The sequence below is a fragment of the Cryptotermes secundus genome, unplaced genomic scaffold (genome assembly GCF_002891405.2).
Source record: "Cryptotermes secundus unplaced genomic scaffold, Csec_1.0 scaffold671, whole genome shotgun sequence".
Taxonomy (NCBI): Eukaryota; Metazoa; Arthropoda; class Insecta; order Blattodea; family Kalotermitidae; genus Cryptotermes; species Cryptotermes secundus.
This window is the reverse complement of record NW_019724595.1, coordinates 631,159-643,457: the sequence shown is the minus strand read 5'-3', so window position 1 is coordinate 643,457 and position 12,299 is coordinate 631,159. Positions and strand designations below refer to the sequence as shown.

Genomic DNA, 12,299 nt, shown 5'->3' with positions numbered 1-12,299 from the left:
CCATAGCCGTTTCCTGGCAACGTCTTCTACCAAGGAAGGTTCTTCATCTTCCTGCGTTCAGGTCCTCTTGTCACAGCCGTTCGTGCAGAACTCCTTTCATCTAACAACTCAACTAACTGGGTTCCAGGCTGGCGGCTATTTCACACCAATCTCCTATTCTTCCCCTCACAGGCTGGCTTTCGACCGAACTGACAACTGGCAACTAAACTTTCTCACAAACCAACTACTTCACGCCCACTCGACAGAATTGCTGACCACTGACTGCAGCTCGGCAGGTGTCCTCGTTATATAACCTCGAGACGGACCCAACAAAACACACCCCTTCCAACAATTCTTTTATTGCTGTCATGGGCGGTTGCCTAGCAATAGACTGTATGTCGTTTCCGCGGGAAAATTTTCATAGACCGTTGCTTAGAAACGGATGTTTTTATCCGCTTATTGTACAGCAACGGCTGTACTCATCCGTTTCGAGGTCTCTGCCCAGCAACGGGCCCATTCGCCACAATATTATATGGTATAGAAAAAGGTAGCTGTTCACGTTGTCCGTTTGATAGCAAGTAAGCTGGTACAAGCGGTAGAGCTTGTTGACTTATATTCGGCGGGTGCTCGGTTCGAATATCGATTGCGACAATGAATTTCCATGATTTTACTGAGTTCCTCCAAAGCAAATGTACGAATAACACGTCAATTAGACCACTACCGTTTCCTTCCGTATCCTTTAGAATTCATTATTCACCAGTCATCCTAACATTGGACGATATATAGTCTGACATACCGGTAGCGACGCCAAATTAACCACAAATACATAAATACTTGTAAATCATTAGTTGATATGTCACAAGAGCATTTTTGTTTCAATAGAGCAGTTCGGGTCTAGTGCTGCCGCCTCGCGACGGGATCAGGTACTTAATTCTTTTTCTTGTTATCTCGACAACGGATTACTGTACCCGTCGTGTTTCAGGCGACAGCCAGCTTAGTAGCAAAAATGTACCTTCATCTCCATTTAAGCTTAGGGGTAAAAGTCGGGTACATTCAGTCAGCCCCAACGAGCTGCTTCCAAGTTATATTTATTTGGTTATAACGAGCTGAAATGCGTGTAACTGAGAACTGGAGAAGATAACATGACTGGAAAATTCGTTATACTGTAAAACCTGGCTATAGCGGAATTCAAAGAAGCCTCAATATTTCCCCTCAAGTCGTAGCTGGAATGTGCCTGATTAAGCCTTACGCGTATGTTATTAAACACGGCTGTTTCAGTTGCAGACACTGCGTGCTGTGGAATGAGAAAGATACGATTTGACGCCTGCTACTTTCTGGGCTGTGACGCAGCGTAAACCGTACATGTTCAGCGAAGTTTCGAAGGAACATGCTGCCTCCATGTTCAGGCTGGAAGCAAGTAGTAAACATGACGCCTGTTTGCAGTGTTCTACGACTCTGAAGAATGAGACAGTAGGTTTCTCCGAAACGTCTCTGAATTTCTAATGCGTTACAAGGCATCACATACAGAAGAAGCGGGAAGATTGTTATGAATCAATAAGTAAGACTCTGGGGACAGCGATTGTGTTCTGTTTGAAGGTACTGTCGCGTTCCTCTCCTGGATGGACTGAGGCAACCGGAACAGCGGGTGCTCAGTGCGCGGTACGAACCAGAAATTGCAGAATTGCTTCTTCCTGATGTGCCATGTGGTCAGTTTCTTAGCTGTGAGCCTTGAGTTGGTAGCAGACAAATATTATGGATGAGAAATCTTCGTGTGAATGTTGGAGAGTACCGTGTCTGGGACTATTCACGTGTATTTCCCTTTTGTGTGTAAACGCTATCCCTGTAACAGGCCGTAGAGGGCCGTCAGATAGTGAGATGTCGAGGCTCCCATATTTTCTGGACAAGCGATTCACAGATAGCAGTAAGATTGTCAGTCTTACGCGCCGGCCACCCTTTACCCCCAGGAAGATTCCTTGTACTCATTTCTGTTAGAAGCTCAGTCGATCCCAGGGCCATAGTGCGGCTGGACGGATTAAAATCCAGTGACCTCATTAGAAATCGAACCCGCAGTCTTCCGGGTTGTGGTATAGTGCCTCAACCAACTACGCTACTCTCTTATAATTTGTGCATCAAAAGAATGAAACCAATAAAATTTTAAAAGAAACGTATATTTTATTTTTGTAAGTAACTACACTATTGTGTTTCAGAATCCAACTTTAGACCGAAGGATAGGCCTGCCTCATGAACGTAGGATTTCATACTGCAACTCGCATGGTGAGTACTGCTCAGTTATCTTAATAATTCTCATCAAGTGTCATTGACCTGCTTCATATTTCACTCTTTAAATGCTTGTCCCCTGTGGACCTTGGCCGCTTTTTCAGTTTCTTAATCTATACACAGCCGGTAGGACTCCTTGGAGGGATGAGGCCGTAGTAAGGCCGCTACCTACACAGAGAACAACACAAACACAGAATAGACGCACCCAAAAACATCTAGGCCTCGAATGGGATTCGAACCCACGATCCCAGTGTTAGAGCGGGTGAAGACCGTTCATGCCTTAGACATGCCTTAACACTCAAAGTATAGATATTTAATTGAATACTGTACTTTCTTTGTCATCCTATGGTAACAGTTACGTTTTAAACATCTTATTAATACAATTATACGAAAAACATTGCGATGGTACAAGCGGATATATTTTTTTTTTGCTGGGTAATAGATTTAAGGTGTGTTTCCGCAATCTTAGTAGAGGCTCTTATTCATCCAACAATAACCGATTTAAACTAATAAAACTGAGAATGCCCATGGTTATTTTGACATGAGTTTCGTGTGTATATTGACGTGTAACGATGCCTATGCAGTATAAACACAATCACCTACTGCCACGCGCGTTGCAGCAGCAAGGCCATTCGGTGGAGATCTATGGCTCTGTTCGGAGGGTTTAACTTCCCACGGCGACGGGAAACCTCCATCCAATCCTCTTTTAGTCTTTCTTCTTATCCGGGGAGCTTTTATACAGTCTTACCGGGGGATTCTTTTACTGCCTCGGGCACAAGCAGCAGTAGATCAGCTGACCAGGCTGTGGCGCTATGCGATAACCATCATTTGTCCAACACCTCTCACCACTCATTTCACGAATTCCAGAGAGAGAGAGAGAGAGAAAGAGACTGAAACTACTCCTAAAATTACTCACTTACTCATAGAACTGAGCCCTTTTTGAGGAGCCACCAATTCTACAGCTACTCAAGAACTTCCCAACATTTTATGGAACCCGAAGGTTCATTACCGTGTTTACAGGAGCCGTCCACTGGTTCATTTACTGAGCCAGATCAATCCAATCCATACTGTCCCATCCTATCTCTCTAAGATCCATTTTAATATTGCCCACCCACCTACGCCTTGGTCTTCCCTGTGGTCTCTTTCCTTCTGGCTTTCCCACCAATATCCTATACGCATTCCTCAGCCCACCTCATCCTCCTTGACTTGATCGATCTAATTGTACTTGGCGAAGAGTAGAAGTTATGAAGCTCGTCATTATACTCCTAAAATTACATATAGTAAAAACTGATGTATATTAATTTGTTTCTAAGTATTTACTTATTTTGTGTATAAATTACTTAACGAAGCTGTCTATATTTTAGACTGTGTAGCGTCGCATGATTCGTGAATGTTACATTGCAAAATACTTAGAAGGAAGTGGTCCTGGCTTGTTCGAGGGACTATCCCAGAACTTTCCTGAAGGAACTGGGAAGATGCACGAAAACCTCGGTCAGGATTATCGGTGTCCCAGTCGAGATTCGAATTGAACACCGTCGGAATATAAGTAGAAAATGTTACCGCTAGATCAGCTGGTTCGGTTATTTTCTTGCTATTCTCCTAGCGCAACTGCAAACATATACCACGTATAAGGTCTTCCAGACCGCTGGCTTCTTACCACGGAGGCGCGGTTTCAGTTCTGGGTTATCTCATCTGGGACTCATCGTGACGGAAATGAAACTGGAGAAGTTCTCTCTCCGAGTTTCTTCTGTTTTTCCTTAATGATGATTATTAATTGGACAATTGCTCCACAGTCAGCCCTCATCTTCCCTCTGAAGTGTGTGGGTCACTGGCCCAGGTTGCAGACAATCACAGCCCCGGTTCTTAAGTTAAGGTCCACATGCATGTTTTGTCACTGGGCTGGTTGCAGAGCAAGGAAACTCATGCAACGTAATTAAGTCGCTTGTCTTTTTTCTACGAGTTCAGTTTTATTTCTCCAGTCCCTACGTAACGTCGCTTCCTGACCTGCCACCAGTGATGCGATTAGGAATGGTGACTGGGAAACACTGTGGAAGGATCCGACCCACCATTTATCCCGGAAGCGGGGATAGCGCAGTCGGTACAGCGACTGGCTACGGGCTGGACGACCGAGAGGTCGGAGTTCGAGTCCCTGTAGGGTCAAGAATTGTCTCTTCTCCATGTCCTCCAGATGGATCTAGGGTCCACCCAACTTCCTATCCAATGGGAACCGGAGGCTCTTACCCCGGGAGTAAAGTGGTCGGGGCGTGAAGCTGACAACTAACTTGCTGCTAGTGCCGAGGTCAAGAATATATAGATCTATACATCTACTCCCCATAAATCTTCATGGCGTAGTACTTGATTAGTTAAGCACAGAGACAATTTTAACATTTACCTCAAGATGCTGAAGACAATTATTGGATATCTTAATGATAGAGAGTATCCGGGCTGGGAACCGAACCCATGATTTACACATTAGGAAATATGCCTGTATTTAATCGCCTTGTTCGATGCCAAATTTTTCCGCATTATTAAAGGTGGTCGGTATTACTAGGAAGGTCTCCGAGTGTAGCCAGCTTTTACAGCGAAGTTTAAACAGGCCGTAAGAGTGACGGCACAATTTAAATTACACAAATACTTGACACCTCGAACCCAACTCCGTACAGGCAGCTCCGTGGTTTCGTCCCAAGAACTGTTTCGTGAATGAAAACTTCCTACCAGTGAATGTTGGAGCCTGCAACTCATCACATACTCAGATATGATCAGCACCCAACGTAACAATAACGGGATAAGGAACTAACAGATTTCCGCTCTCCAGACTTGCACGATATCCCGTGAGCAAAATTGAAATCTATTTTTTGTAAAGAAGTTGCATCATCTAAATATGACGTTAACAACATGCAACTTGCAAGATTTGAAATCAGTGCGTCGGTTAGTGAACACAACTTTAACAGAGAAGACACATAAAAACGTGTCTTGATGCTATATTTCGGTAATGTAAGCTTATCAAAATTCCATTAGAACATGTAATTCCTCTCATGAGTTAGCGTACAGATAGGCGCAGGATTCTACCTACGGCTGTCATAAATGTTTAACACTTGAAAGATGTAAATAGTCCTATGTTACACATTACTATGACTATTATTGTGACGTGTAGGCGTTTCTAGGAAACGAATTGGCATATCAGTTGCCGCGCAGCTATGTTTCTTGGACAAACCGTCGCTGCGTGTTGGACAAAAGTTTCAACGGTTACGAAACTAGAAGAACCAGAGCTTTGCTGCGAAATTAGCAGACACTGCTATGGATATGAGGATTCCTGGAGACCGACTTGGTACGGAACGCGTTTCCGTGACAACGGACGAGCAGACTATAGAAGTAGCCGCGAAAAGAACGCATTCAGTCTTCATTCATCATTCGTCCTCAGCGATTCGTTAGTAGTTCGTGAGAGAAGTGAGTGATTCGTAAATCAGGCCCAAGTCCGACACAGGAGAACACAGACCCAGTCCAGCCAATCACTGATTGTGACCCGTTTTAATTGATTGTAATTAAAAGTGACAATAAATCTAATCTAGAACCTGTTATTATTAGTCACTGAATCCCGGACAAATGACAATATTATTATTATTGTTATTATTAACAAATCGGTTCCTTGATATTTTGAACACAAAGAAGTTTTATCTTTGGGGTGCATTTCTTTTGTAGATTTCTGGTCAAGTATTTCTCCTTTATTTTACTTTTGTATTTCATTATAATTGTTATGTATTTTAGTGTTTTCCTGCAGTAGGCCTGTGTTGTTGGCAAGAACTCTAAAAATAAAATGAATTGCTGTCATTACACGTCTTTGTAATCTGTGGTTATTAGTATTTTATTTTCGAGAAGTACGTAAGTAACAAACATAGACTTTGTCCCCGAGCCAAATTCCACATGCCTAGCTCGAGTGATTCGTTATCATCACAGATAAATCACCGTAATTCTAGTCGCATATTCTTCAGAAATCTTCTACTATGCACCTTTTATTAACCCTGAACCAGTTAGGTGTGGCTGGTGTAACTTCGAGCTCACCAATTCTTGTGTCCCCTACGTTCTTTTTAATGAATTTAGGAAAGTAAATTGTATGAGGTTTATGTGCCCTCAAAAGTCGGTATTGTCACACCAGATTTCATTAAAATCCGTCAACAGGTCCAAGCGTCCAAAAGGAATGAACACAAAATGGCATTGTTATCAACCTACTTTTCACTGAGAAAGAGAAATAGACAAAGTGGCTCACGAATTTGTCTCTCTGCCATATTAAAATTTATGATTTTAACTCGAAAAATAAAAACACATAATTTGAGGGAAAACTTAAATTATCTCGCCTGAAATTGGGTACAGTGTGTGATTCGAGGTTCTGACAACAGTGGTTGTGGTTTATTGGACGTAACGCCGTGTAGTTCTTTGAAAGTCAACAACTTAGTTTCACACTGCTTTCCTTTTCGGCTTATCCTTAGACGCTGAAGATGGAGACGATATGTTCCCCCGAAACGTCGGTTGGCTTTCAACGGACTATACGGTGTTATGTCCCAGAGGATAATATTCTTCGGTGCAGTACAAGTTCGCTTCAATGCTCAGAAATAATTGATTTTGGCACTCAAATGCACAGAACTTCTCAGTTGATTGATCGTGTTCCCAATTAATATTAATTGTTATGTTTCAAGAAGCCGAACTGTGCCTTTACTAGAACCAGTTGCTATGCGACATCATCATTCTATTTTTGCCGGGAATTTCAGCGCACCTACTTGCATTTTTCGAGGTGTAAATTTTGGCGATTGGAATTTGACGATATTTCTGAGGATTTCATAACGCGCATTTTATCCATATACTGTGGATTTTCATCTCTAGCTACAACAGCTACAATTTTCCACTCTAGTTCTGCAATTCAGGACTGTAAAGTAAGGTCAGATTTGTTATTGTACTTTTAATTATTGAAAGTCTCCAAAAGAGTAAATTTGTCCATGGCTTCCAGAGTATAAATTGATCGACTGAGCAATGGCTTCTGACATTTTGGAAGTGGAAAGTTACAAGGTAATGACTGTGCTCGGAAATTGATGTAGACAAACATTTACCTTACGCAGATTAAAAAAAGACACATATTCAAATAAAGGTGAGAGATTGAAACGGGAATGTGTAAGGCTTTCCATCCATCCACACGTTTGAAATATTCCTGACATTGTTTATAAAACTGTAGCAATCTGGCTCTGTTCAAAATGCTTACAAACGTCTTGAATCCTTTTATCGTAACGTCAAAGGCATGATTTATGAAACTATGGGACACTACGAAACCTAAATTGGTCGCCGAATTGTTAAGAATTTTTAAAATTCGGTTGCATCCACACACAATTTTGGCAAGCCAAACGTAAATATTATTTAATATATGATTTCAGGTTTTCGCAGAGGTATCTATGATGACTTCAATTTTCTGGGTTATGAAGACGTGAAGTCTAGGTTTTTCGAAAATTGTAGCTGCATTCGGCAAAAGAGTTCACGCAAATTTTCTTGACCGTGCAGAAATATTTAATAGCTCACCGCAAATGTACAGATGTTTTAATACTATACAGGTGCCTTTTGTCAGCATATATCCTGACAAGGACTTTCAGCAGTGTGCAGAACAGTACTTTCCGCTGGCAGGTAGAAAGGCAGGAGTCGCGTTAGTGCTTGTAGTGCTTCAAAGGGACACAGCATCACAGTATTGTGGCGTATAGACCCGTTCCTGGGCAGATATCTCAAAACAAACAATGAGTACAGCGTTACTGTGCAATAGGCTAATTAACAAAAGACCGTTTATAAGCAACGGATGGATAAACACGCCTAAAACAATAGAGGAATTGTTGCAAACGGTGTTTTATGTTGGGTCCGCCCAGAGGCTATATAACGAGGATCCCAGGCCAGTTGAGTGCTGCAAGTTCAATTGTAAAGAAGAGAGTTAGTTGCAAGAGTGCAGCTATGAAATGAAGACGTCATGTGTGCTGCAGTTACAGTGAGACTGCTGTAATTACTGTGATAAAATCCGTTTCCAGGACAAGACTAGTGAAGACTGAGATGACTTGGAGTTTGCTAGCTATTTTTAAAGTGTGGAAAGCAGCGATACCACTGTGATTACTGATAGTTCCGAGCTGTGTCAATAAATCCATACTTCGTCTAAAGTCACATCCCTAAATCGTGATATCTGGTGTCGGAAAGGCTGGTCAAGGCATGCAGATTTCTCGGAAATAGAACTTGTGGGGGGGGGGTATCATCCACGCCCCTTACATGTACATATACCTGCATCTGTGTATGTGTGTGTAGTGACATCGCAGACAGAGCACTTGATATGTTCTGGCTACAAAGATTTACGTTATTGTAAGTTTGAGGCTTTTAAGGCGGTGATTTATAACTAGGGACCGGATGTTTATGCCCCAATATGCATAAAGAATTTCCAAAATATGCATGTAAAAATTTAAAACCAAATATTAAAATTGATTTTACATTATTTTAAAACCAACGATTCAACATTAAATTCAATTTTATGTAATCATTGAATGATTTACTTAACAATGGAAAGCTGTACTTAAATACAAATCATTAGCTTAGTGGGGGGGGGTAGAGTCCAACTGGGTCCTCTCGGCTCGGCGGCCACTGATTGGCCTATTGTACCTGCCCCGGGTGGTTATGATGATGGAGAATTTGGTGGAATGAAGATTGGTAGGGGAAACCGAAGTACTCGGAGGAAACCCGTCCCAGCGCCACTTCGTTCACCACAAATCCCACTTGACCAGACCCGGGATCGAACCCGGGCCGCCTCTGTGGGAAGCCAGCGACTAACCGCTTGAGATATGGCGCGGCCAAATACAAATCATGTAACAAAACCAGCGCCTTTTCATAAGAAGTTAAGAAAGCGAATGGTAATCACATTTAGCTCTCCAAGCTTTCAACTTCTCTTCTGTTGCAGTTTATAATGCTTTAGGTTTTCCATAGTTAGTCGCCTCCTGTTGTCTCGTAAGATGTCCTTATAGCGGAAGGAAATTCTTTCCACCTCACAGAAACTTAAGGGTGCATATACAAAAGCCGCTATTTGCTCCGCTGTTAGTGATCTTTTACTTGGCAGTTCAGTATGTCCACCGGCTAAAATATCTTCAATTTCACAAATTTGTTTATATCATGATGTTTTTAAAGAATGCTGTGTACTTTTTCCTTTACAACTTCACCAACTTTTCCAGGAACCGAATTCAATTTGGAAACATGGTTCTGAACACACACAACGACTGATACAAAGTAGTATTGCTATTGCTTGCCTCTTTTGAGGAAATGGCGGATAGAAGATGAGAGAACTGAGCAGATATATAGGAAAGATTAGTTTCTAGTTCTGCGTTTTTTAGCCCATCTTAGGCCATTTTAATTGGTGCTGCACGTTTTGGATCAAATATATTCACGACATTCCTAACTGTTTCTAAATGTTCGGTATAATAACTCGCTGCACACAGCCACGTGCCCCAGCGCGTTAAAATTGGTTCTGGCGGAAGTGGAACGCTCGGTGCTACTGCTTTGAAGGCTTCTTTTCTGTATGGCTCTTTAACAAATATGTTCTTCACAGAAGACACCAACTTGTCAACAAGCGGAAAAATTGCACGAATTGTTTCTGCAACACGGTGCAACCTAAAGGCAAAGTAAGTCGAATGTGTTATTTTTGAAAATACAAATTTAAGTACTTCATTTGAACACACAACTTGCAGCATCAGTCACAAAGCACAACACGCATTCATACTTAACGCCATTCGGCCATAATTCATAGAATCGATGAAAAATTCGGAAACTGCGGAGTTATTTGTGGTTTCAAATTGCTCTACCGCAAGAAGATATGAGGTAGAATGTTCATTCTAATTAAGGGATCCAACTATACAATTTGCAATAAACCGTCCCTCACAATCTTGTGTTTCGTCGATTGATACCCACACAAAATTATCTTGGATCTTATCTCTAATGCTTTCAACTGCAAGACCGTAACACTGCTTCACGTAATTTTTGCGCACAGTAGATTCATCCGGCACTTTGCACTGTGTATGCTTCTCTATGAAGTTTTTCAGAGTAGGATTGGTTAGTTTCCACAGTGGAATATCAGCCGCTAAAAAGACTTCGCATAAATCAAAGGAAAACTGTGAAGAACTTTTATAAGAAAATTCACTAAGCAATTTTTGAACAAGAGCACTTTTCGTGGATTTAATTTTAATGTTCTCTTTGTGTATATTAGTGTTCAAATGCTGAAGCACTTGAAAGCATTTTTCACCACCAACTGTTTTCTCATACGCTCGGCAATAAAGAATTTCGTTATCCGTACTTATCATCTCTCCTTCGAACTCCCGCTGATACAGCTGTAATTTAGTTTTCTGAGTTGCTTTCACTTTCGGCATGACCACAGAAAGCTAAACAAACTTAACCACAGACTAGTCACCACTAATATGAATGGCCCCCAGCTTCAAATGAAGACGCGTAGCGAACCTGATGAAGTCCGTTACGTTGCTAGCAGCTACACGTGAATACGCTTCCGACTAACTCCTTCGCAGCCAATTTGTGGGTTGCGGATGAGGCAAGTTAAGATTAAAGGGATCGGAGAAGTCCCGTCTTGGGGAGTCCCATCCTGTGTATTGCATCAGAAACATGAATCCAGACGAAGCAATTAGTAGAATTATTTACAGACATAACCTTTCTTAACATTTCCTTGAGTAGTGATTCAGTACTCATGCGATGCTAGGGCATAGTAACGGTGTTACTGCTTGAATCACATCGCCCCTTATTGTAACGAACTGAGCTCTTTCCTCAAAATAATCATATTCTATGCTGCCTCTTTAATATTGTAATAAGGAATAGCTTCTTTCCTCCCTGGAATCAGCTGATCCGTAATAAAGAGGATCCCTGTATTAATATTTCGAGTCTGACATTGATTTAAACAGGCCATACGTTGGTTACTTTCAACAATTTTTCTATCTTTCTAAATGATCGACTTATTCTACAGAGAACACCTTATCAAAACAAATAATTTCCATGTTTTGTACTACTGAGAGGTGGGCCAGTAGATAAGAAAGTAAGTAAGAAAAGTAAAAAGTAAATGTATCCCTGTACGAGGCCGTGAGGGCCCATAGGGTTGCGAGACGTTGAGGTTCCCACATTTTCTAGACAATCGGCTCACAGATGGTGGTGAGGTTGTCAGCCTTACGCGCCGGCCGCGCTTTACTCCCCAGGAAATTTATTTAATTAATTCCTAGTACTCATTTCTGTTAGAAGCTGAGTCGACCCCAGGGCCATTGTGCGCCTGGAAGGATTAGGTCAAGTGAAAAAGTCCGATGACCTCATCGGGACTTGGACCCGCGACCTTCCGGCTTGTAGCATAGTGCCTCAAGCAACTACGCCACCGCGTGCCCCATAGATAAGAAAGTAGAATTGTCAATTCTGGTTTAAAAATTAAAAACGCCCATCTTTATTTATGAATCCACGACGATGATGATGATGATGATGATGATACGTCTTTTTTAATGCAGCAATTCCTCTACAGCCGCAACTTTCCACTTTCAGACACTTTCTGCAGCGATACATTTAGTTTCATGTAACCGTGGGTTTTAATTCGTGTAAACACGTAAAAATATCGATAATTTTGTTTCCAAGAGACTCTACATGTACAGATTACGTGGATGTAATATTACCCACTCACAGAATTTTATCTTCAATATTACCACTGCAGTGTGACTTGTGACACTTTCTGTTGTTTTCTAAATTGTTTTTTCGTGAAGGAACAGCCAATTTCAGCTGTTACTAGTGTCAGCATCTGGCACAGTTTTCCTAACCAGCAATTCATTGTAAGGCCTCGGTATTGTCAGCCGCTGTGTTTTTCACCAGTGTCGTCTCCGTCCTAGCAAGACCCTGTTGTGTCCTTATGCGGAACGAACTGCTGCATGTTCTGTTGCACATTTAGGGGTGCTTCGGATACGCTGCATTTGGCTGTTAAACACCACGACGCTACTGAAACTGTGTGTGATGTTATT

General features: G+C 41.8%; 2 protein-coding genes across 6 annotated transcripts in view; one reads left to right on the top strand and one right to left on the bottom strand.

Moving 5' to 3' along the window:
* LOC111862384 (cytochrome P450 4c3) overlaps positions 1-12,299 on the top strand; it is a 373,344-nt gene that overhangs the window by 119,343 nt on the left and 241,702 nt on the right. Inside the window, exon 2 of one of the 3 annotated variants that reach the window (XM_023847720.2) lies at positions 2,187-2,253. The exons of 1 other annotated variant lie outside the window; for it this stretch is intronic. In XM_023847720.2, coding sequence (XP_023703488.1) covers positions 2,221-2,253 — 33 coding nt within the window. In that variant the 5' untranslated portion in view covers positions 2,187-2,220. Of the gene's footprint in view, positions 1-2,183; positions 2,254-12,299 lie in introns of those variants that run through there. One more of the 3 variants, XM_033750643.1, reaches the window with a different exon arrangement.
* LOC111862386 (pituitary homeobox homolog Ptx1) overlaps positions 1-12,299 on the bottom strand; it is a 134,782-nt gene that overhangs the window by 26,966 nt on the left and 95,517 nt on the right. The window lies entirely within an intron of this gene.